The sequence below is a fragment of the Xenopus laevis genome, chromosome 4S, assembly GCF_017654675.1.
Source record: "Xenopus laevis strain J_2021 chromosome 4S, Xenopus_laevis_v10.1, whole genome shotgun sequence".
Classification (NCBI taxonomy): Eukaryota; Metazoa; Chordata; class Amphibia; order Anura; family Pipidae; genus Xenopus; species Xenopus laevis.
Window position 1 is genome coordinate 75,680,050 of NC_054378.1, and position 27,448 is coordinate 75,707,497.

The 27,448-nt window shown below is 36.1% G+C and overlaps 1 protein-coding gene across 7 annotated transcripts in view; it reads left to right on the forward strand.

Annotated features, from left to right (window-relative positions):
* Positions 1–27,448, forward strand: part of LOC108715589 (ELAV-like protein 4) — a 65,119-nt gene that overhangs the window by 27,372 nt on the left and 10,299 nt on the right. For 5 of the 7 annotated variants that reach the window (XM_018260874.2, XM_041561461.1, XM_041561462.1 and 2 more), the window contains exons 2-5: positions 8,681–8,921; positions 15,178–15,264; positions 21,247–21,350; positions 27,118–27,271. In XM_018260874.2, coding sequence (XP_018116363.1) covers positions 8,681–8,921; positions 15,178–15,264; positions 21,247–21,350; positions 27,118–27,271 — 586 coding nt within the window. The remainder of the gene's footprint in view (positions 1–8,680; positions 8,922–15,177; positions 15,265–21,246; positions 21,351–27,117; positions 27,272–27,448) is intronic. The other 2 variants (XM_041561463.1, XM_041561464.1) reach the window with 1 other exon arrangement.

Sequence of the window (27,448 nt, forward strand, 5' to 3'; positions counted from 1 at the left end):
AGACAGGCATTTTAAGTAGTAAAAAGGTATGATTCAGATATCCTGACTATGTCATTTCCAGGATAAATAATTCAAGTGTAAATTAGAGATAGGGGTCATGGCACAATTTAAGTCATTAGCTGCTAGAATTAATTTGCTTCTTTTAAAAGGATTCCGACATGGAATAATTTGTCTTGCAATTTGAAAAGCAGTGTTCTACAGTGGAAAGAGGAGAATTCACATTACAGCGGGCAGAGCTCAAGCTTACATTTCTGCATTTTGCTAAGAGATATAAAGGAACCTTTGGCCATATCAATCACTGCAAGGAAATACTGAGCAAAATGTGTATGTCAGAGTCAGTATTTTTTGAAGAATGATGTTAATTGTTCATCATGAAGGTTACAAATAGAAATTAAACCTATTTACTTCATTGTTTTCACATTAGCAAAGTGGGACACCTAGAAAGCTTCTATAATATAATATTCTGCCAGTGGAGAGTCATGCAGTGCATTTCTGCCTGTCTCTTTCTTAGTGTCTGATGTAGGAACAATGCTATGTTTGAGGATATTCCGGGACTGAAGGAGCCATGTTATAAAATATTAAAGGCTTTTATCATTTCTGTGATATGAATGCTGTATCCAGCTTCAAACTGCAAAGGATCTAGGGTAAAAATACCCTTCAGCTATCAGCTCAGAAGCTGTAAGGCAATCATGTCTCACCACCAGCTCTTAAGGTGGCCATAGACGCACGGATAATATCATACAAAGCAAATTTTCGTACAACATTTAGGGCATGTATGCTAGTAGATGAGCTGACCAATATCTGCAAAGACTTGGATGTCAGTCGGCTCATTGATCAGGCTGGCTGTAAAATTTTGATTGGGCACCTTTAAAGGCACCCAAACATTGGACATTGCTAGTGCTGAATTGTCAGATACAGGTAGAATTTCTATCTGTATATGTAATGATTCAGCTCTGCACGTCTGCATTGAAATGAATGATCTTTCCTGGAAAGATCGTAATTGTGACGTCAATGGCCAACATGGCTACTATGCTACAATTCCTACCTACTGACTGCAGGAGCTTTACATCAGCAACCTTTGGTGGTTGCCATTTAGACATACCTTTTTTACAGATGTGAAAAATACAAAGTAATTCTTAGCCTATATCCTTCTCAGCTTGAAGCTAGAGGGGCACATGTTGGACATCCCTGTTGAGAGGGAACTTCACAAGGGATTACTGTGTGCCCTGGTTGAATGACCTATTAACCAAACCACTAGTCTAGTACAGTTAGAAAGCTGACCTCTGAGTGGCAAATTGCAGAGAAATGGGGACATTACATGGCAGGACAATTCATGGAGGGGGTTCAGCTATCCTAGTGGAAGGGGTGGAGACAGAGGGAATTTGAAAGGGGAGCAGAAAGGAAGGGCACCCATTTTGTGGATTCATCTTAATTTTAAAGTGTTTGTAGGCCATTAGTGGGGTAGTATGACACATATTTGTCCTTGTCATTGTCATGATAAATGATACAATCAAATACCTGGCAGAGATACTGCACTGTGACAATGCTTTACAATGTTACTATTGGTGTAAGGCCTGTTAACTGAAGTGCTTGTGTCCTGTTTTTTTCTATATAAGAGAGATTTCCATAATTTTAAGCACTATGCGCTTAAGTCCACTAAAAGTTATTATAACAGTAGCTGGATCACAGGACTACCTTCCATGTCAGACTAGTATATGTATAAAACAAGGATTGTCTCCCAAGCATTGTCTAATATATATGTGAATACAAGCTTTTATGCAATCATCTCAGACATCTTTTCAACACAGTGTTTCAGGTATGTGGACTTACCCCCAAGTACACTTGAGACAGACCTGAATCCACAAACTGTAGAGGTGCAGTGAAGATACCTGAGATGATTATATAAAGCTTGTATGCACATTTATATCAGCGACAAGGAAGACTGGCCATTTTTTACATACAGATGCTAGAAAATATTTTAAGATCAAGAACCCTGTAAAATCGTTTTAGCACTAATATGGATTTATGCAGCTAAGCAACCATCAAGCTAATGGTAATGTTGTTTTATTACAGAGTAAAATCAAACCAGCAAAAATTAGAAATTGTTTGTTAGGACACTCTGTGCCACAATCTCTGTGCTTTCTCTGCCTTTGTATGTTCAGGTACAGGCAGTTATTCCTAGTTTTATCTGTCTAACCGAAGAATATGTGGAAAAGCAGATGACAGACCCACTACATGGCAATAGTAAGGTGACACTCGTATATTAGAATAACTTTTTAATTTTTTTTTTACATATTGCAAACTTACATAGACAAACTTTCCTAATTCGGAAAAAGGTTATAATAAAGAAATATAGAGTAAAAGCAACTGCACATACTTTATTTCATAAATGCATGTCATTTGTTTTAATAAATTACAGCTGTACTGTATGTTTTGAATCTGTTGGCACAAAAATGATATAATAACAGGAACAGATTAACAGGTAGTTCCCAAATTAACCTCAATGTTCCTGTATTGAAATCTTTCTGCTCCACCTTGCATAGCAATCATCCACTCTTTCTGTGTAAATGTATAATACAGTGTCAGGTATGAATGCAATAAAAATGATAGTTTGCATTTAGTTAGCACTAAAAATCCTGGTGCTGAGCCCTTACATTGCATATATTGACTAACCTTATTCCAAATGCCATTACTTTTCGCTAAAGGACTAATAGTAGAAGTCATTGTTTACAAAGACTATCAAGAAAAGCTGCTTCATCTTGATACTGGTGATTGCTATGTCATTCACTTGTCATCTATATGTTTCTTACATAAAATGTCTTGAACTACACACAACATTCTCAACTAGCTTATTTATCTTGAGAGCCTAGAGTTGCAGTATCCCTGCTAGGGAAAGAAAAGAAAGGAAAGAAAGACAGAGAAAGAAAGAAAGAAAGAAAGAAAGAAAGAAAGAAAGAAAGAAAGAAAGAAAGAAAGAAAGAAAGAAAGAAAGAAAGAAAGAAAGAAAGAAAGAAAGAAAGAAAGAAAGAAAGAAAGAAAGAAAGAAATCGTTTTTGTGCATTTGCTTATTCGGGAATGTAATAAAAGGCGCAAAGAGCAAAACAATTTGCACAAATAAAAATGTGCATTTCACAATATAATATTCTTCCTTAAACTGTTATTGCATTGTAAATTTTAATTGCACATTGCCTGCTTTTAAAAGAGAACTAAACCACCCCCATTCCAAAAGCCCCCTAAACTGCCTGTCATTGACCCCCTCCCCACACTGTGCATTAGTCAAAAAAAAAACCCTTAAAAATTTACCCTAAAATGCAAAGCAGTGCAGCGGACTTCCCGGCACTATCTTCCGCCTCTTTGTATCCTCTTCTGGGCCAATTTAAGCATGCATAGTTGAACCTGATTCCTGACTTGGCCAAACTGCGTATGTTCCCACAAGCTTTGTGTCTAAAGAATAAGACGGGGCAGAAGATGGTGCATGGGAGCTCCTCTGTGATGCTCTGCATTTTAGGGTCAGATTTTTTTAGGAGTTGTTATTTGAGGGGGGGTGGGAGAGGGTTGGGGGCAATATCAAGCAGTTAAGGGGGCTTTCTGGTACAGTGGTTTAGTTCTCATTTAAGAAGTGCTTGAATGTATCGAAATATTTTGGAGTAAACATAACTTTTTCAGTAAGAAGTTTTATAACATTCACTGTGCACTGGCGCAAACCTTCTTCCGCTGTCAGAAGAGGTCGCTCTATATTAAATTTTCTAAAAGGAAAATTTTTTGTACAAAGGCATAATTTTTCTCATTGCAGATATATTTTCTGTTATCTCCTTTTATTATATTCCCCCAATAATCTGGTATCTATTAAATCTATTAGCACTTAGCTACCAACTCATGGGTTCTTTCCCTGTCGCTAAATCATGGTCAGGTGATATATGCTGACACATATAGAGGGTATTTATGGGTCCCTGGCCACTTGTAAGAATTTCTGATAGGAAGCGGCAAGCGTGAAATTAGCAGATCCACAGAACAGGTGCGAGGCGGCACCTGGTGTCAGATATTTCTTTCCATGTTAATGGAGGCATAGCTACACAGTGCGAGTAGCAGAAATTATGGGTATCACTGAGTAAGATAAGAACATAGAGTATAACAATATGGTCATGCCCTAATATAGGGAAAACCTTTTTATTGGCAGCAAACAAGCACCCAGCTTGAGAGCTTGACATGTGTAACTGTATGCCTAGAGCTTTTGAGGGTTGTCTGTAACAGAAAATATGTTGTTTCAGCCAAAATTCTATTTTTGGCAATTTATGTGACATGCTACTTATAACAGATCTACTGCTCATATGAAGGTAATACTATTGCAGGCTGCACATACATATATATATATGTATATATATATATATATATATATATATTACACTTCACATACAATAACCATTCTATATTATATTATAAATGATGTGTTCAGAATGTGCCATGTATGATTTAAAGAAATCCCCATAGTACCTGCTCACAACAACAGTCCTCGCCATGCATTAAAAACACTCGATTTTACAATTATGCTCATGTTCCTGAATATAACAGATGAGCTGAAAATAAAGATTACATGCCAGTGGGCGATGTTAAACTGTGCTGGCCATTGATAATTTATATTGCTACATATACCATCAGATTGGTGTCTGAAAAAATCCATAAGCCATGGGGAAATGTCCACTGGAAAATGTATTTACTACATTCATCTTTTTTACATACAGCTGCTGAAAGTTGTTTTGACTAATAACAAAATAAAAATGATGCGGGGGTGTGATAAATTATCACTTTTATCAACCCCGGGGAGACAACTGAATCATGTTGGGTATTTTGTGGGAAATTTTGAAACCCATCATTTTGAAATTTACTTAGACACCAAATAACTCCACAGGAAGATTAGGATCCAGTCCTGGTGTGTAAAGACCATATTCCATGCCACTGTTTATACAATAAAATAACACAGGATCAGGAGATCCCTAAAGGCATACATATATTTGATGCCTCTGTATCCTAATTTCATAGTAGATAAGGTTGAAAAAGACCAAATAAAATCTGCCTAACTTCTATCAGACACAATGAAAGGGGGAGGGCGCCTATCAAAAGTCATCTCTAATTTGTGTCAAAGGAGGAAAGAATTCCATTCCTGACTGCAAAAGAGAAATTGAACCATTTTGTTACTAAACTTTCCGATGATATCCAGGAGTCATAGCTCAGAAATCCCCAATTTTACAGGATAGAAAGGCAAAAAAATTACGGTGCCAAAGAATCCAAACGTGTTTACATAGCTTACAGCTAAGAGAGCAATAGGGGTGGTTTTCTTTATGCTGAATTAATTATGATTTTCAGTTATAGTGATTTATGTTGCTAAGACCAAGATAACAGATTGTTGCCCTAAATGACTTGTTTATTTAAAGAAGATATTGGTGGCATCTAATCCACTATGTCTGAGATTTAAAGGATAGTTGGATAGTATGGTTGTTATTATTATAATGGTTTATTTATAATTTGGCATCACTGTATATTGTATTGGGAAGAACACAAACGGTATATCAGGCAGAAAAACAATGACGACAGAACAAGAATAAATCAAGGCCTTGCTCATGAGAGCTTACAAGCTATAGCAAGTACTAGTTAAAATATAGAATACATCATAGAAAACTAGTAGAGAGCCAAAGTATTAGCGAATCCGTGACATTGGAATTTCAGCTATAAACACAGACAATTATATTTGTAAGTCTGTGACTCTAATACAACATGTATCCATATAACAGACCGGCATGCTGATATATAATGATCTTGTTGCTGATTCAGTTTATACATTTTATTATTAATCTATTATTTATACATATGTTGGTTATGTCTTCTTATAAGTCTCAGCAGGCCTGCAACCTGTAGGGGTTAACTTGACTATTTGTAATGCTTTGTCTGTATTTTCAATATATATCTAATAAATAACAAACAATGTCTTTAGGTTTATAATACTAAACTGCACAAGGCCTGTTTAAATCCATTAAACTTGGAGAATTCGCACTCTCAGCATGCTCTTGCAGATAGCACAAACACACAATAAGGAAACAAAATTGCAATACAAAAACAAGCAGTCACATTCTCTACAAAACTGTGTAGCAGTCATTGTAGTTTAAGTAGAGGAAGTACTACAATGTCAATTACTCTGTTTTGTTATAGCTAGCCTTACCATGGAAGATGCATGGCCACAAGTTCAGTGTGCATTCTTTGTACTATCTTCTATTGTGACTATATCTGTGTAAATGTAAACTGGGGAGCCCACATATGCCTAGAGTAAATCGGTTTAAAGGAGAACTAAACCCTAAAAAGGAAAATGGCTAAAAATGCTATATTTTATATAATTAACTTGTTGCATCAGTCTAAAGTTTCAGCTTCTCAATAGCATCAATGATCCAGGATTTCAAACTTATCACAGGGGGTCACCATCTTGGAAAGTGTCTTTGACCCTCACATGCTCAGTGGGCTCTGAGCAGCTGTTGAGAAGCTAAAATTAGGAGTTGTCGCAAATAGAAAACAAGATTGGCCTGTTATATAAAACTGATGCTACAGGGCCGATTATTAAATTCTATTGCTAGTTGCACTGGTTTGTGTGCTGCCCATGTAGTAATTATATGTTTTAATTACTAATCAGCTTTATATTGTCACATTTATATTCCATGTGTAGATTATATTGTAACCCATCAAACCAGAAGAGAATTATTCTCATATAATGTACAATAGCCATAAATACCCTGTAAATTATATTTTTACAGTAATGTCATTCCTGTCAAATGACTCACTGAAACTGTTGTATTATAATAAATAATGTACTCCCTGTTGTATATTATGAGGATATTATACTCCCTATTGTAAAATATGAGGTATAAAAGCACTTGGACTTCGGTCTTGTACCTTTATATGGTCATGGATCTTCCTCTGGGACTTATGCAAAGAATATTGTAGCAGCATAATGGAATGGTGAAATTAAGTAATTTTATTCTTGCACCATCCAGGCAACATTTTGGGCTCTGCCAGTCAAGGTTGCTGTAGGTTTGGGAACAATTGTATACAATTATTAGCGGTGTTTGTTGGTAACATCTATATTATAATAGGATTTTTCAGTTACAGTCCAAACAGATATCTAATGTAGGAATATCAATAAAAAACTAATATTTTTTATCCTAGGGCAAAGCATACCCTTTGTACCATTGACAATATAATGGACCATTGCAGCAACAGGTGCCTTCATAAATACATAATCCCTTAGCCTAGTCAACAGTAGATAAAATATATATTTAAAAATGCTTACATTGATTGAAATAGACTGCTGTTATTTGTAAACAACACATCTTTAAGATGCAAATCATACTGTAATCTGAAAAAAAAACCATAGGCTTTACCGTGTGCCTTTTTTAGTGTATTGTTGATATTGAATTCATGTTGTTTCAAATCTCAGTGTACTTTTTTTTAGCTTAAGTTATAAAATGTGTCTATAGCACAAAATTACATAAAAAATTAAACTGCAGTTTACAAACTGCAAGGTAGGCACACAGAAGGATGCAAAATATTTATTTTTCTCACAAAGGGCAAGCCCAGCAACATTAGTGCTGCCTGTGCTGTTTTAGTGGTCCCAGCTCCTGAACATGTTTTGCAGTCAGCATTGCTGATATCTGTTTTATCATAGCAAAAGTGTAATGCAAAGTATGTTATTTTACAGAGTGAAGGCATAAGGGCAAAAAATCAGTTTCTGTGTTACTAGGATTCATACTTTTTTTTGTGATGCAGTGCTCTGAATTTAATATCTCCCATTCATAACTACATTATGAATATCCATATACAGAAATTTAAATATTAAGAAATATAAATGATTTGCCTTTTCAAATAAATGATGGGAAGCAATACACAGAGTAACAAACTGGGATTTATACTTGTCCTGCCTGTCTTAACGAGAGAGTATACCCCTTGTTCAAAATGATTGCAATAAATAGGGCAGGTGCTGAACATACTTTTTGCCTATTGTTTAATCATTGGTTTGCTATTTCTTACGCTAAACAGGGCAAATAGTTAAACTGAAGCTACTCCTTGTTTGGGCCATGTGAGGTAGATCATTAGATGAATACCAGTGCACAGATCATCCTTCAATATCATGGATTCCATCATGGATCACAACTAGGCACACATTGCCAAGTTTTTTACCCAAAATACATCATTCCACTGTAATAAGGAGCAGATCCAAAAAAGCATGTGGCACAAGCAATGATTGTGCACATCTGTCTCATATGTCTCATATATAAAAGGCGCAGCCTCCACCTGTTATGGGATTTCCTCAACATTTATATTATGTGTGTTTTGATGTTGGCAAAAGGCAATAGAGGAAACATAACTACAACTACAAACCAAATCCACAGCATCTACAACAAAAAGCCATGCCTTTTACAACCCTGGCATAAATGATCCCTGCAAAATATGTGGTCAGATTTTTTTTAATATCCTTATGGGAATTTTGCAAACTATAAGACTATACAGTATATAACTCTTATTATCATATTGTCCAGAATTCCATAACTGTATTTGCCACTTCCATTGCCTTATGGGTTTCTTTCTTTAATGTAACTCATGTTGTTGGATTAACTAATTCTTGATTATTTGTTTTCTACAGATAATTAGCACCATGGAACCTCAGGTGTCGAATGGCCCAACTTCCAATACAAGCAATGGCCCATCCAGTAATAACAGGAACTGTCCTTCTCCCATGCAGACAGGTGCAGCCACAGATGACAGCAAAACAAACCTCATAGTCAACTACTTGCCGCAAAATATGACGCAGGAGGAATTCAGGAGTCTATTTGGCAGCATTGGAGAGATCGAATCCTGTAAACTAGTGCGGGATAAAATTACAGGTACATATAAATTCTCTTTCATTTCACTAAGCCATAATAACCAAACCAAGGTATAACCAAAATGGAGTGCAACTTAAAATACAAAGAGATTATTATAATTATATAATTGTATTCTAACAATATTAATTTGAATACAAGAGTCATCTGTGACTTATAGGTATTGTGTTAATTAGTTCTGTCTTGTGTAATGGAGCTTCACCTTGATGACTATTGATTTACCACATAAATGATACATATGTCATGTATAAGGTGTTGCTTCACAGCACAAGACATTGTTCAAGAAGATGTCCATGTTGTGGCCTTCAAATGATTATGTTGGTTGGTTTGCCAATTACAAGGCCAAATACTGTACATTTCTGTCCCATAATATTGTAAAATGCTAGTTACTGTACATAAGCCATGCCCACTGTCGATTTACAAAAATTAACTGTTTTGTGACACAATAGACTACGTTTAGAACCATTTCTGAAGTTATAGTACTACCTCCATGGCACATGTACTATGCCCCTTTCATATCATGACATATACCATTCTCATGAACAATGCAATGACCACATATAGACAGTACTGAACTATATAGTAACTGCACACAGATGTACGGTAAAGGGTGCTACACTGAGACTCTGCTCTAAGGCTTTAAGCCATTTGTTTCAGCATGGTAATTATCATGGCTAACACAATGGGGCAGATTTATCAAGGGTTGAATTGAAAATTCGGAATTCGAATATTTGAATTTTTTATGATCTAAACTGTCAAATTCAACTAGTTTTTTAAAATATTCAAATTTGATTTTCGAGGTTTATCATACTCTGGCCTTTAAAGAATTCTAATTCGACTATTCACCACCTAAAAGCAGCCAAATTGCTGCTTGAGTCAATGGGAGAGGTCCAGGGATAAATTTGGAGTTGTTTGAAGCCTTCCTGACATTCAAGTTTTTTTTGGAAAACAAAACTCAAATCGATTTTTTTAAATTCAAATCAAATTCGTTTCGAATTAGATTCAAGTTTTCCGGTCAATTTAATTCATCCAAGTTTTAAAAAAGTTTTTTTTTTACTAAATTTCGAATTTATGGGAGTTTAGGGGAGTTTTTAAAATGAATTTGAAATTCATCCTTTGATAAATGTGCCTCCCAGTTTTTCCTTCTATGACACATAAACTTTAAAAATATAATATAATGGATAATGTATCCACTGCTATAAGAGAAAGATATTAGAAGTTAGTGAGGAGATTTGTGACCCTGTAAATGTATTTATACAGGCCACATAGCTCCAAGGTGACTTCTAATAGTGTTTTACATTTTAGTAGGGTGTATATTATACATTGACTATTGTTTGTTTTTAAATGTCTCTATCCCTTCCCTCTCCACAATCTGTACCATTCCCATGTAATGGGACCAATGTAGGTGAACTAGTTTCAGGGCAAGTTATTTAGAAACAGCAAATCCTGCCCCCCCGCCCCCCCAAACTGTACCACCCACTCCTCCAGTAACCTCCTTTGGGCTGGAGAGCATATGGCCAGCAGCTGTGATGTGCAGGTATGTGCGCTGGAGTGGTGCATGTGAACAGGTAGTGCGGCTGTGGCAGGTTGTAGGGGAGATGCCAATAGAGAGATACGAGACACTAGAGCAATGCTGGCAGGCAGTGGGAAAGGGTGGGAGATGATAAAAGAGAACGTAGCATGAGCTGAGTGAATGGATTGTCCAATAGAATAACATGAAGCATGGAGACTAGGCCAAGCATATTACTTCTGTGATTTATGCATACTACATGGTTCCTTTACAATCCCTTTATCAATATATGCTATTCTTTATACCTGGGTCACAGTTGATATATGGTATGTAAAGTCAGATATACGTGCTAAGCTCCACCTGTGAATTTACCCATAACAACCAATCAGATTGTTTTTATTTTCTAAATCACAGTAGACATTGCCAAGCTAATTGCTTATTAGTTGCTATTGGTAACTGTGTAGCTTAAGGGATACTGTCATGGGAAAAAAAATTTTTCAAAATGAATCAGTTAATAGTGCTGCTCCAGCAGAATTCTGCACTGAAATCCATTTCTCAAAAGAGCAAACAGATTTTTTTATATTCAATTTTGAAATCTGGCATGGGGCTAGACATATTGTCAATTTCCCAGCTGCCCCAAGTCATGTGACTTGTGCTCTGATAAACTTCAATCACTCTTTACTGCTGTACTGCAAGTTGGAGTGATATCACCCCCCTCCCTTTCCTCCCCCCCAGCAGCCAAACAAAAGAACAATGGGAATGTAACCAGATAGCAGCTCCCTAACACAAGATAACAGCTGCCTGGTAGATCTAAGAACAACACTCAATAGTAAAAACCCATGTCCCACTGAGACACATTCAGTTACATTGAGAAGGAAAAACAGCAGTCTGCCAGAAAGCATTTCTCTCCTAAAGTGCAGGCACAAGTCACATGACGGGGGAAGCTGGGAAATCGACAAAATGTCTAGCCCCATGTCAGATTTCAAAATTGAATATAAAAAAATCTGTTTGCTCTTTTGAGAAATGGATTTTATTGCAGAATTCTGCTGGAGCAGCACTATTAACTGATTCATTTTGAAAAAATTTTTTTTTCCCATGACAGTATCCCTTTAGCACCTATGGTAGTAAATGAGCCATGTAGTGTGAATAAATTGCACTTTCTGGAGTAATCTGGAGTAATCCTGATTCTTATAAAGTATTGTATCTGGATGGGCATGTAAAGGCTTTACTTTATTGATTGAACTGTCCTGCCTGGTAGAAAACATGGATTTAGGTGAAGAAAGGGGGGGGGAGGAATAAAACATTCAAACCTAAACCTTTCATTTAAAAAGTTGTGGATTTTTATACAATCAGAACAATTCCCCTTTAAGAGGATGCAGTGGTACCTAAATTAGTCTGTTATGAACAAATTTGGTTAGTATCTGTTATTGTCTTGTAAAGAAGCTCAGCTTGGATAAGGGGGAAAGTGAACCTATTATGCCTTCCAGTTGCAAAACATAATTAATTCTGGCTTCTTAAATTAACAGTAAAATTGTTCCCCGCTGAACAATAGAAGCTGCACAGAGGCCAGAAAGAAGACTGATAAACTTTTTTACCTGTTCAGCAGAAAGGAAATGATAAAATGAGGCCACAGTGAAATGAATGGGCATTGTATGCTGTGTGCTGTTCAACGCCTCCCATGCTATACATGTTTTATTAGCCCATAGCTTTAGCAGGATCTGATTTTTATTCTCTGTTCGGAGCAGATGCTAAATGCTAATTGAGACTGTACCAGAACAGTTTCATTGGTAGCAGTAAATGCTATGAGACTGCTGTAATCCTGCATGAAAAAACTGAACTCCAACAAAATGCTGTGAACCATGGAAAAAGACCCTTTGTGATCCAGCTGCTAGGGAATCATTACTCCACCCCTCCCACCTTACAGCCCATAGCATGCTGGTAGGTGTAGTTTTCTATCAGCAGGAATACAAATGATGTTTTCTGGGCTGGGTTATCATCACAAAGGAACCATGTTAACATTTATAATTAATTTTCCATTTTAGTGCTAACCTGTCTTCAAAGGGGCAGGGCTAGGCAAATCCATGAATCTCATTGCACAGGCATTTAAAAAAAAAAAGAGATCTTTGTGCTGGATCTGTACTCTACAATCAGAGAAGGCAATGCACAGTGCTAAGTCTCACAGTTCTGTATTGTTCGCAGATATGGGGGTAGTGCGACAGCTGTTCAAAAACACCCTACTGGAGCACCCAGTATCCATGCTGCACATATATGTAGGAGTTAGTCTCTTTTAAGGAAATGTTTGAACAGTGTGAGGTTACATCTGCAATCCCCCTTATGACCTGGCAGTGGTTAATAAGGAAAACCCCTGCTGTAAGATAGGCTGGAGGAGAAAAAAAAACTGCTATCCTCTTAGACTTACTGAAACATTTCAAAGGGCTTACACAGCTCTTTATAAATAAAATATGTGCCAGTTGTCTGCTGGTCCCAGTGTAATGCTTTTACCTTTTAAATAATGTCTCACTCAGCCCTTTCAAAACCACCACCACCCAACGTGGTCCTTGGTATTTTCCTTTCTTTGTTCCTGCGCAAGGGTGATCACAGAAAGGTGTATTGATAAGCTTGCATGCTATGCATGGGTTAGCTTTTAGTGATATTCTCATTTTCCCTCTGCTTTATTCCTCCTTTAGGTGTATTCATTCATTTATACAATTCAACTTCCCAATAGAAAATAGAAATGTTCTTCTAATTTTATTGTTGTGTAGACACGTTTTGATACCAGTAATCTAAGGATGCAGGATGCTTTTAAAAAATGTATTGCACTGGGTTGGATTGGTCTCTATACATCCCTGCTTTCTTAATTTGGTCCTGCACTAAAGAAAATGTCTGTGGAATCTGGTGTGAATGTTTTCTAAACATAACCCAGAACATCAGTATGAGACCACAGAGACATTTGTCCCTGCTGAAATTCCATTCTTGTGTCTGAGACAAAACTACCCTCTAAGATTCCATATCCACTGTCTACCTATCTTTAATTATATGTGCCCCAAGCTTTCTATGACATTGTGTACTTCCTGAAAGGGTTACTAGAGAAAATGATCATGGGCCCAGCATGAGCCTCAGTTCAAACTGCTATATGCTATTGAGCTTTTGCCATTATGTATAGATGACCCAGGCATTATGTAAAGGACACGTGTATCTCTTAAAAACATATTCCTTAATTTTGAGCACAAACCAATATTGCCTTACCCTCAATGCATTTTCTGTTTTGTTGTCTAAGCATAGTTGGTGATTTGATTATCTACATTAACATTAAATTAAAATGAGAATTCTATTAAATGTAAGCAAGAAAATATAAAATATACTGTCTTCAATGTATTATAATTTACAGCACAGTTTTGTATAATCCACTGCTAGTAGCCATTTTAGACTTCTGTAAGCCATTTTAAAGGGGAATTTATGAATATAAAAAAAATGTCAGTGGTGTAGTACAGAAACATGCACAATGGTATAGTATATAGAGTATTTAGAGTGTATGTAGGGGTAAAAATAAATTGCTGTAGATATAAATAGAACAGTAACAGTCTATATGTTGAGTAGAGAATAGAAATCGACAGAGACTATTTGTATACAATTTCATAATACAGGTATGGGATCCGTTATTCGAAATACAAAATGACCATCTCCAATTGACTCCATTTTATCCAAATAATCCAAATTTCTAAAAACTATTTCCTGTTTTTGTGTAATCATAAAACAGTACCTTGTACATGACCCAAACTAAGATATAATTGATCTTTATTGGAAGCAAAAGCAACCTATTTGGGTCTATTTAATATTTACATGATTACCTAGAAGGCAATGGATGAAGATCTAAATAAGGAAAGATTATCCAGAACGCCCCAGGTCCTAAGCATTCTGGATAACAGGCCCCATACCTGTAATATTGGCAATACTGAACAATGTATTAACATTGGTCTTGTTAAACAGAAGCATTAATTAGCAGCAATTCTACAGACCCTTGTGTGTGATAGGCAGTAATAAGGATTTCAGACACAAGATAGGGAGAGATGCAGTAAAATAGAGAAATATATTGTGTGCAGTGGTTACAATAAGATGATCTATAGAAAACAATTCCACTTCATAGAGGTCTTGGGATCTGTACATAAAGGAAAGTAGAAGTTACAGGGCTGTTATCTGGTTCAACTGGAATAGCAGAACAGGGTATACTGAACAAAACAGATGCATGGAAGTTCAATTAGCAAAAAAGGACCTTTATGGTGAAAGGAGGAGTAAATGGAAAGGACTGTGTGTGTAAATGGTGTAGCATTGTGGAGAGGAGATACTGTTTCATGTAGTGAGGTATTTCTTAAATTATATGTACAATATACACTAGCAGAGAAAGCATATCTAACCTAAATAGTGTCACCTAGATTAATATCTAACTGCACAGACCAAGCTACCATATCAGAAGGGTATCTAAGGATTGTACAGCTATATGATGAAAAAGGACACTGTGTCTGTCATTGCTATTCCACACAACTGTTAAAAAAAATATATATATATGAAATGTTAATGCTAAGTGATTAGTGTGTTTAAGTGATCAGTGTGTTCACCCTTCATAATGTTTTGCTAGGAGCATTGTTCTCCTTGGTGACCAAATTTCATTTTGTATATGTATGATATATATATATATTATATACAGAGCAATAATTTTTATGGGGCCCTATTCACTAAGGATTTTTGCCATAGGCACACAATTCGAGGAAAACATCAAGGATTTAGCCACTGGCACAAAATGGAAACCCCTTACTGAAGAGGGCCCTATCTTTGGGAAAGGTCAGTAGTGTTTGTTTTTTGGTATAATGTATTTTTGTTCCAGAGGGACTTGCAATGTCTTAGACAGCAATGGGTGGTTGCTAGCCATAGAGATCTAGTGAATGGAGACTGTTGGAGTGTTTTATGAAAAGGGACGGGGGAGGGGACATATAGTGCATGGCATATTATAACATATTATGATAAGCTTCTACAACATAATCAATGAAAATAGACATGGTTCCCACATGGATTATATTAATTCAGAGACAGAAATCAACATTAAGAAGAATAGAAAAAGAGGAATATCTATGTATTACCATTTTATTCTAACACAACTACTGTATAAAATACTCATAGGGTAACTTGATTGATCCTTAATTTTACATATGTCTCTCAATCTCTGGCATATCCTATCAGTGTCTCACTGAAAAAGACATCTCCTTAAGATGTGATCTGCCGATAGCATGTACTCTATGTACAGTGTAAAATGTATACTATATGTCTTCCAGAATTCACAGCATTCACAGCACCATATCACTAGTCTGAAACAAATGGGTGTGTCCTGAAAAGTGTCTGTGAACGTAACCCTTTAATGTGCATTTCACAATGAAATAGAAATTCTCTTTATTTTAAAAGTAGTATATGTGCTTGTAGAGTAAATAGAAATAGCAAACCAAGAGAATAACACATTCAAAGTTGCTAAACAATACTCTGCAGTAGGAAAATTACAATAGCATTCTGGTTATTTGATTCACTTACAGTTTCATATTCTTCATGTGATTTTTAAATTGCAGCTGATATAATGAGAAATAGTGCAATCTTTCCTGAATAAATTCAAATACAAATATTACATTCAAAATAAATGTAATGTCAGGCACTGAGCATTTTTTCTGCTGAGGAATAGAGTCCATACAAAGTACCTTTAATTTAGTGATAAGGAAACATACTATTGCATTAAGTGCTTTTAAGCTCTGAAATAAATATCAATACAAGAGTATTGTAGGGACACTAAAAAAGGAGGTCTCACACAAGTCTATAAACTGTTCATAGCAAATACACAGTCATTTATTACACATCTTAAATTAATACAAAGCAGGCCCAGAGCCTTTCACATTTTTCTGAAACAGCAGCCTTACACTGACATAGAAAACTGCAAGGTTGCTGTCCAAGGTGCTGGATAATGATTTGCTTCTATTCCTCAACCTCATACAGCCATATTGTTAGGAGATGGAAATGTTATTGTTGTGATTGTTCTTTTCATTACTTACCATATTCATTATCTAGTCTCAAATTCCAACAACGGCTCAGTTGCTAGGTTAAATTGGACCCTAGAAACCAGATAGTCTGCTGAAATTTCTAATTGGAGAGCTGCTGAAAAAAAAATTTGTTGCAGTACCCTCCATCACCCTACCCACCAAACTTATCAAACATCATACTATAGGGGTGTGCGAGTGCCTCCCTGCTACTTTTTGTTAAGAAACCCCATCCCTCCATAGCCATATTATTTGAATGTGTTTCTGTTGACAGACCTCTACAAATAATTCAGTGGGTAAGCTTTTGGGCCTGCACTGATCATAAAACTATTGTGTGATAACTTTTCTAGGAACACTCCTAGAAAATCCCACCAGAAAGGCTGCACTGATTGCACTGAATTTAAAAGCAATTAGTGTTGATCTGGTAACTTAAAGGGGACCCGTCACCCAACAAAATTATTCCAAATCCTATTTTATTGTGTTAGTCAAGCAAAATTAACTTTAATTACACTGTATAAATTGTTTCCTTCCATCTGGGAATTAATAATTATAGCAAGCAGACAGGAGCCATTTTGTGGACACTGTTATTAAGACAAGCCTTGTATCATCTCAGAATCTTGTTTGTGAACCAGAATGGGGGACCTGATGTCCATCCCCATGCACTGGCTACACAATTAAATGGTTAAGAGAACTGGGGAATGTGAGGAGAGCAGTGACATCTAGGAAGTGCTGAATGGAAAGTGAGAGTAATTGCTTGCCCCGCCTCTATGCCCAGGCATAAAGGAGTGGCAGTCAATATTTGATTGACAGCTGAAATTTTTAAATAAATTAACAACATCTATGGACACTTTAATAAAAAAAGAATTTGGATTTCATGTTTAATTTGAAAAGGACTTTTATTATACAGCTTTTTATGTCTGGGTGACAGATCCACTTTAAAGAGAGAGACATGACATGAACCTGTGCAACAGAAAAGGCTTTAATACATTTAGTTGGCCCCTGCTTAATATATTATTTGAGAGAAAATAAGTATAACCACTTCCAGCATATAAACAGGAACCTCCTGTTAAATGAGAACAACTCAATGCACTTCTTTGTCTCTGCACAAATTAAAGGAAATTAACATAGTTGGGATAGTGCTTGTTATCCCATTGGAGAATATGTTTGTCTTATATTTTTTATTTTACAAAACAGCCAGCTATTTGTGGCCTCCTGTTGTAATGCTATTGTATATCACTGCAGGGAAATTCTCAGCATAATTATAAACCTACACATTGAAAATAAGACTGCTATAGTTAAAATTACTTTACCAGAGCTTCCGAATAAAAGCGATTGTTAGGATGTAGCCCTTCTACAAGTCTAATTTTCAAGGAAACCTGTACAAAAGTATTGAAAATGTAAATTTGATTTCTGTACAATATGTACTTTTTCTAGACTTTTCTGTACAACTAGTCCATACAAGATGAAGCCTTTTTTATATTACACCCTAAATGTCTGTCCTAGACTGTTGTGTATGACATTATCAAACAGTCTGGTACAGAGTTAGTGAACAGAGCAGAGATTCACCACAAGGACAAAGTTGGACGAGGCTGATTTACAGCATGTCCCACTAACCTGAGAAGATAATGGGCTTATTTTTCACGCAGAACCACTCCTGTAAAAGGTTTGGTCCAGGGTTTGTACAAAGAAAACAAACCATAGATATTTATTAGATATTTATTCACTGTTGAGCAGTAAGTGTTGTAAAGTAGGCCACACCTAAAGATCAAGGAGAAAATGCTGGAAGGGTCACTTGTCTGCTCTATTTTAATTTCACCTCTCGAGACTGGGTAGACGGGAGCATTATGTATATTATCAAAAGAAATACACTTAAAAGACCTTGTTTTTGGGGCTCAGTTAAGACTACTTTAGCAAGAATAATTAAAGGAACAGTAACACCAAAAAATGAAAGTGTTTTAATGGAATGATAATATAATTTAGAGTTGCCCCTGGTAAAACGGGTGTGTTTTCTTCAGAAACACAACTATAGTTTGTATAAACAAGCTGCTGTGTAGCCATGGGGGCAGCCATTCAAGCACAGTATACACAGTAGATAACAGATGCATTCTGAAGAATCACATTGTATACAAAAGAGCTTATCTGTTGTCTGCTGTGTATCCTGTGCCTTTTCTCCTTTTCCAGCTTTGAATGGCTGCCCCCATGGCTACAACAGTACATTATATTCTATACACTTTCATTTTTTGGTGTTACTGTTCCCTTAAGCCCTGTATTGTACATTAACCACTAATGTATGGGTTTCATGTGTTTTTAAAAGATTCAGTTGTTATTATATATAAGGTTAATTTATTATATATAAAAGCGAACAATTTACACCCTGAGCACTCATGATAGGCCATGATGTTGATAGTATGGCAACCCAATAATGTGTGCCAAATCCCTAGGTTTTTCTGTATAGATGTAGCAGACCTTGTAAATTCTGCAGTCGACAGCATTAGATCTCTTGCACTAAACCAAAATCAGACAGGTGGGAATACATTATAAATAAAATTGTCTGTTCCTTTTGTTTCCTAAAAAATTAGTTTCTCTTGTCGCGACCCCTTGAGCTCAATACAAGTCCCAACGGACAAATGCCTTTTTGTCTTTCAAATGAAGGAGGAGAAGTACACATTTGGCAGTTATCTCCTGAAGCATTACAATAACTTAAAAAAAACATGCCAGGACTGCACTTCTCTTCACATACCAATTGGCTCTTTGTGTGCCTTTCATCTGGCCCTTTGGATAGCAGCGAGGAGAAATGTTGTATAGTTATAAAAGAGCATTGTTATAAAGATTGTTGTGTGCAAGGCAAAGTCGCTTTTTCTTTATCAGTCTGATGGGTTAAATATTAAAACCTGCCAGTTTGGGGTGACATTGTACAAGGACTGCATGTTATCAGCAAAAAACCTGTAACCAGCAGAATTATTGTGACTCTGCTGTCTTGACTTTAGTGCATGGTTATTTTTACCTTTTGATCCCTACGGATTGTATTATTTTAACCTTACACTGCTGACTCTTCGCTAGGCACATCTGCTGTTGTCTCCTCCTGCATGGTGTAGTGTCTGCATTTGAGCAGCAGAGATTCTGTAATGGCTACTATTCACATCATATACAGGCCAGAGCCTATCTCAATACATATGCTGTTCACTGGTTTGCAGCTGTACAGCACTTTCTATCATCATCAGATATAGCCTTGCTATTATTTGCATGGTGTTACGAGACAAACCAAAGAGCATTCTCGTAGCTTCTTATTAGATATTTATATTAATGTAAAAAGGAAATAGGCTATTTTTTTTCTAGCTTTGTATGATGGTCTGAGATTTATATGACCTCCTCTTATTTACTGAGCTTCCGAAAAGTGCCTTAGCTAAATAATATAACTACAGAACTAATCAATTTTCCTTTTAAGACGGAGAGGAATTTGATTTCCTCCAATACTGATATTTCTAATTTTGCTTAAATTTTAGTATTCACCTGATATTTAACAGTTAAAAATATAAAGCGAAGATTTCCACCCATAGGCTGGAGATGATGGGAATTATAGTTCCACAGCTGGTGGATGGGGGTGAAAATGCTAGAAATACAGAGTGACATATCTTTTAGTCAGCATTTTCTAACTAAGGCCTTGTTCAGGCAGGCAATTTAACTGATTTTGTAGATAGAGAAAGAGATGTGAGCCACACTTATGAGATGTAAACAGCAGTCTACACTGAATAGAAAAGCTATTCATTATTTTTTGTAGACTGTTGCAAGAGGATTTAGGTTTTCGAGAATGTATACTGTATGTGTGGGGGGGGGTCATGAAAGAAGGGAATGTAGTGTATTAGTGTGTATATATATTTGACTTTCCTTTTCTCTGCCCCTGTATGAGTGTGAGCTTGCACTTAATTTTGTTTCTGTAGTTTATTTTTTCAAAGCCAAAACAGGTGCAGGGAGTTGTAGTAGCTATCTTGTTAATTTTGAGTGTAACAACAGCATGGGGCTCAATTACAGTATAAAATACAACTGCATTTTGGCCCATAGAACAGTGTTTTTTATTCCATCAATCATTTAAAGAAATGAAAGAAAAGCCCTCCAATAAAGCATGAGCTATTAAATCACTCAAGTAAATGGGGCCAGACTGTATGTGGGGCTGTAACAACTGAGACCGTAGGCCCTGTAGGGGTGTCAGTAGGGCTTGATGGGGGTTCTTATCAATGCACAGTTTTAATAAATGTCTGTAGAACAGATATTTTCCCAAAGGTTTTAGAGTAACTTCCAGTTACCTCACCAAGTATATAGAGTTACTTAAATAAGATAATGTTACTTTCATCACTTCTTCACTTTGTGTCATATACTTGCTTTTAAAATATTATCATTCTAGGAGTCAGTAGCCCATAGCAACATAGGAAATTCACCGCAAACTCACTCCTGGTGAATTTATTCATCCATCGCTACTCGCTCATGAAGGTAGAAAACATTTTTGTGAAAAAGTATACAATTCAAATAGCTATAGCCTTATTACATTTATAAAATCCATAATACAATTTTTTTATATTGTATGTGGTTAATGATTACATGTTTACAAAGACCATTCATACAGCAAAAATATGATCACATTGTATATTTTTGATTATAATAATAGGAAACGTGAAGACCTTCAAATTCTAGGACAAAGCTAATAGCATACAATGCATGATCAGTCCTTGATTTGCCTTTATTTGTTCCCATCCAGGGCAGAGCCTTGGGTATGGATTTGTTAACTACATTGATCCAAAGGATGCAGAAAAAGCCATTAACACATTAAATGGACTCAGACTACAAACCAAAACCATCAAGGTAAGGACTATTTTGCTATTAAATCTGCAATTTAGTGAATGAATAATATGTAAAACCTGAGGCTTATAATTGTTTCCAAGATCAGGAGATGGACACTTACACTTACATAGTGTAGCACATATATATTACATAGTTATGGTAAAGGGGTTGTCCACTTTTATATTAACTTTTAGTATGATGTACAGAATGATATTTTGAGACAATTTGCAATTGTTTTATTATTTGTGTTTTTTGAGTTATTTAGCTTTTTATTCAACATCTCTCCAGTTTGCAATTTCAGCAATCTGGTTGCTTGGGTCCAAAGTACCCTAGCAACCATGCATTGATTTACGGTTGCCACCTATTTGGATTCAAAGGTCAGGTTTTTCTTGGGCCCGTTCGGGTTTTAAGTGTCTGTTTGGTTTTCATTCTTATGGAACCCTAACAATAATTTGCCCAATAAATGAAAAACATAAAAATATTATGATACTCATGCAGATGTTTCTGTCTACGTGGATTAGTTATTATCAAGAAAAGTTTTTTTTTATTATAGAAAGGAAAAGCAAATCAGCCAAATGTGAGTAAATGGCATTCCTGTATTTCAGAGCTTTTTGTATAACTAGTTTTTATATAATAGATCCCATACTTTTAATTAAAGGATTTGGCTTCCTCATCAGGCAGAATATAGGCAGAGCTAGGGTTGCCACCTGTCCAGTTTTTAACCGGGCATATCAGTTTTTCAAAGGACTGTGGTTCAAAAAACATTTAAAACATTAAGAAAAGTGGGCAGAAGTCCAGACAATTGCATCTAAGAGATGCACTAACCCCCACATCATAACCCCACCCCCTCATCATTGTGCTTGCCCCTGACATCATCATGTGCACCCCCAGCATCAATACCCCACCCCTCATGCAATCAGTCACATCCCCTTTGTTCTGGTTAAGCCACCGGAAAAGGTGGGACCCATACAAGAGACTGGAATATGAATAAGAGAGTGCTTGAATAGAAAAAATGAATAATAAAAGGTAGCAATAACAATAAGGGGCCAATTCATTAACTTCGAGTGAAGGAATAGAAGAAAAAAAACTTCGAATTTCGAAGTCTTTTTTTGGCTACTTTGACCATCGAATGGGCTACTTCGTCCTTCGACTACGATTTCGACTTTGAATCGAAGGATTCTAACTAAAAATCGTTTGATTGTTCGACCATTCGATAGTCGAAGTACTGTCTCTTTAAGAAAAAACTTCGACCCCCTAGTTCGCCACCTAAAAGCTACTGAACCCAATGGAAGGTCCCCATAGGCTTGGCTAAGTTTTTTTGGTCGAAGGATAATCCTTCGATCGGTGGATTAAAATCGATGGAATCGAATCGTTCGATTCGAAGGATTTAATCGTTCGATTCGAAGGATTTAATCGTTCGATCGAACGATTATTCCTTCGATTGTTCGATCGCAGTATTTGTGCAAAATCCTTCGACTTAGATTTTCAAAGTCGAAGGATTTTCATTCCCAGTCAAATATCGAGGGTTAATTAACCCTCGATATTCGACCCTTGATGAATTTGCCCCGAAATGTGTAGCCTTACAGACCATTTGTTTTTGTATGTATCTTCTAGCTATAGCTCACACATCTTATAGTTATAGCCCACATGACATTTAGGGGGCTATTTATTAAACTTGTGTTTTTTACCATTATTTTAATAATAAAAATTTGACCAAACTCTCATCCATGGTCTGACTTAATTTACCAACAATATGGATAGAAAATACTTGTTGCCCTAAAAACTCGAATTATTGGAATTATTAAACAGAAAACACACATTTATTTGATTATCGAATGAAAACCAGCGTCAAACAGCCCCAAACTTTTGACAATCGTGAAGGCAAAAAAAATGTTTAGTTGTATAAGGTAGCATCTGCCATTGACTTTAACATAACTTCAGCAGGTTTTAGTTTGAGTATTTTCAGATTCAAATTTTTAGCAGCTTTAGAGTATAATATATCTTGAAAAATTCTAGATTTTTTTCCCTTTAAAAATTCAAGTTTTCCCCTTTAAAAACTCAACCAAAAAATGTGTGTTTTAATAAATAGGTCCCTTACACTAACAACCTTCAGAACTTCAAGTAGTATTTGTATGGGGCCAGGCAGGTATCAATAAAAGGGACAAAATATTTTTGTAGCCACATGACAGTTCAGTGAAAAATTATCTTGGCCATTGTACTGCAATCCTTACATCATCAATATCCTTGGGATGGAGACTTTGGTGATTAACCTTACCACCACCCATGTCTGTGAGTCATAGGCAAGCACGCAATGAATTTATCTATGGACTATTTGAAACAGTTTAGCCTCTAATTAGAAACTGCATTCTGGTTCTGGAGTATGTGCAGGCAAGTAAAGTATATGTTTATGCTGGTTTAAAACAAATATTTTAGATTTCAGACACTGCAGCAATGTGTGTTTTTTAATTTGCTGTCCCTTGGCTATACAGTAGATACATCACTAAATATGAAATATGCTTGTGAGACAGTTCCATCTAGTCATCATATAATAACATGTTAGGTTAAATGCATAACTTAGTGTTTGGGCACATTTACCCATTAATTGGAAGTATGCAGGTATTCCTAATCGCAAGACAGGCATTGCTTGGTCTTTGGACCGAAATCAGGTCATTTTGATGGTATTTAGTATTGTGCCATGTGAGTAATTGAACACACTGTCTTCCTATAATTGAAAAAAATTATTTATTTCCCAGAGGCAATTTCACATTCATCCACTTCCACAATAACTAGTGATGGGTAAATTTATTCGCCAGGCACGAATTTGCGGCGAATACCCGCAATTCTCGAAACTGCAGCGAAAATTTGCCAGCTGCCGTCAAAAACGGATGCCGGCGTTATAAAAACGGACGCCAACATCAAAAATGGATGCCAGTTTCAAAAACGAGAAGCCGGCGCCGTTTCGCAAATTTTTCACCGTTTCGAAACGAAGCAAAACGCCCCAAATTCGCCCATCACTAACAATAACTCCATAAGTTATGGAGTGCCTATAAAAATGTCTTGAAATATCTTAACAAGCATTTGAAATTTTTCATCTTGAATCTGCTAATTTCAGTGCTTTGTCAAACTTTTTTTTATTTAGCAGTCTTTGACTTCCCCCCTCCCCCAGATATAGCATATTGGTATTTCAGTAATTTAGCCACAGTTCCAAGAAGTTTTCATCCTAAATCTCCACCTTTCAAGAACATCTAAGAGAGCAAACAGGCATTATGCCCATATAATGGCAATTACCCCCTCCACTAAGCCACCCAGGGGGCCGTAACTACCCTTTGGAAACCATTGGTTTATAGGTTATTATTTAAAGTCAAGCCAAGTTCATGTTAAGAGAGTGACATTAAAACTTAATGTATTATTATGTTTGGTTTACTTCTTATATCTTTCTCCATAAAAAAAGGATTTTTTGATTTTTTTAATTTTCTTTTAAAAAAAAAAACCAATATGTCAAAATCAAGAATTCCTGGCTATTTTCTGCCATTATAGTAAAAGGTCATTCCTTTTGTCAATCAAGATTGTACCCTTGTGCCATAAGCAGTTTCATTCTTACTGTATGTCAGTAATTGAGGCTTAGTCACAGTAAGTGATTGACGAATCTGATCCTTTTTGCTTCGACAAAAATTTATGAAACAATGAAAAATTCACCAAATGCTTTTAAGCCTATAGTTGACAATTTTTTTTATGCACAACATTTTTTTTCACCCATTGGAGTCTATGGGCATCTTTTTCATGGTGAAACCAGGCAAAAAATGTTGCTTATCACTAGTCACAGCAATATATCTTCTCCTGCAACACTACCAATATTATATCCCATAAGAAACAACACAAAAAAAATAACAAACAATGGTTGCAGAATGAAAAAAGATGATATTAGGGCAATAAGTGATTTTTTTCTGTAAATTTACACAGTTATGATGAGAAACATTAGTTCTGTCATAAGTCATAAGTTAGCCATTGGGTTGTTATTACCCAAATGTTATAAACCATGTCCTATATCTTTGCTGAGCTTGTTCTGTCATATGGATAGGCTATTGTGTTTTCCGTATCGCATGTGATTACTTACTAGGAGTATCCCCAGGCATCACACATCTGTATTGGGATGAGAAAGACTGTAGTACAGTTTCAATAGGCCCATAAGCAGAAAAAAATATAAAGAAAAGCTCAGCAGTCAAAACCATATAACTGTATGCAAAATGGCCTATCAGCCAAATGTCAATCAATATCACATGATTTATACATGCATGAAAGGGTAATGTTTTCATTTACTGTGCGCAATCGACAACATTACCTGGTACACCATTGATTATTATTGTAACGCCTAAAATAGGCTGCAAGTGACCTATTGCTTCTTCTTCATGAAATGTACATTTATAATGTGTGCAAGAGGCAGATTGATAACGAAGGGCTACAAATGACTTTACTAAGCATGTTTGTAGGATGGTGAGCTACAGCCTAAATTTAAGTACAGGAAGGACTGGAGCAAAAGATCCATAGTTATCCAATCACACAAAAATGCAAGTTTGGATTTCTTCATCCATTATGCTGAAGCTTACATTACTTCCATTTCCTGCACTGAGTCAACAGCTATTTTTAAGCATAGGACAGAAAAAGACAAATCATTTGTGGCTGGGGGCTGGATGTGATGCCTTATAGGGTTCTTCTGAACATCACATTGTTAACAAGTAATCCTGCAAAAACCCATCTCAGTTTTCCCTGGAGCCTTTAAGATTTTGATACAACAAAAAAACTGAAAAAAAACTGATCTGTGCAGAAATATTAGACCTTTCATGCAATAACTTGTCAGGAATATTCTGAGAGACAGGGTGGTTAAAGCTGTAGTATTGGCAGGCAAGACAAGCAGGGTTTTTAGTGAGACATGACTGCTCTGTAGTCCTGTTCCACATTATTTACATTTTTAAAATATTTGATACGATTCTTGAATACAAGCTGCCATATTGCTTGTCTCGTCAACTCATGTTATGCATAGATGAATATTGTTGCCTGCTTCATAACTTTTATTTTTCAACAAGGCTTCACTTTTTCCCCTGCCCTCATTTATTTGAAACAGTGCTATTGAAATTACAATTAAGATTATTGGTGTCTGCTGTGATTACCGTGATATAGATTTTTAAATTGCCTTCACAGAAAAAAGGGTTGAATCATAATAATAATAGTTTCTTGAGTTTGCTCCCATCAACGGGGTGAAAGGAACCAAGTTGATCCTCACCAGTAAGGTAGGGAAGTCCTTACAGTTTGTGGAACACTAATCATTTTTTATTTTATTTTTTCCAACTGTGAATATCCATTTCTATTGGCAGTGGTTTCTCCTATTTAAGCAAGGTTCTAAAAATGTTCACAATAAAGGATGCCAGCAATTCAGTGCTACTGAAACAACTGGATGTGTTAAAAACATAGGATGAGATGCAGAAAAGCAAAGATGGATTCATTCTTTAAAAATTATTTATTTCACTGAAAAGGAAACTGTTTCACTAATTACTAATAAAAGTGTTTCTTATATAGGGGGAAAACTATTTTGCCCCATATTTATTTCAGTCCCAGAATCTATTATATTTTCTGTTTAAAATTGCAGTTTTTGTTCAGTACAGTATTACTAATTTGTTTGCAATACAGTATGCAAATTTGAATGTACATCCAATGGAAAGAGGATATATAAACCATAAATGTCTGTATTTTATGCTATGGAGTTTTTAAGGCAATTCATTTTCTTATTTGCTAGGTTTCCTATGCCCGCCCCAGCTCTGCATCGATCCGCGATGCTAACTTGTATGTAAGCGGCCTTCCAAAAACCATGACACAAAAAGAGCTGGAACAGTTATTTTCACAGTATGGACGCATCATCACCTCAAGAATCTTAGTTGATCAAGTAACAGGTACAATGTTTTCAATACATCCAATTGAATGTGAATTATTGTTAAAGTACTGTATGGATGTAAGAGACCCTACCACAGGGTTTTTATAAGTACACCCATCCTTTCAGTGCTTGCCTGAGCAACAAGGGTTCCCCAGAAACTTTAGTCGACCCATAACATCCTTAGCATTAGATTTCT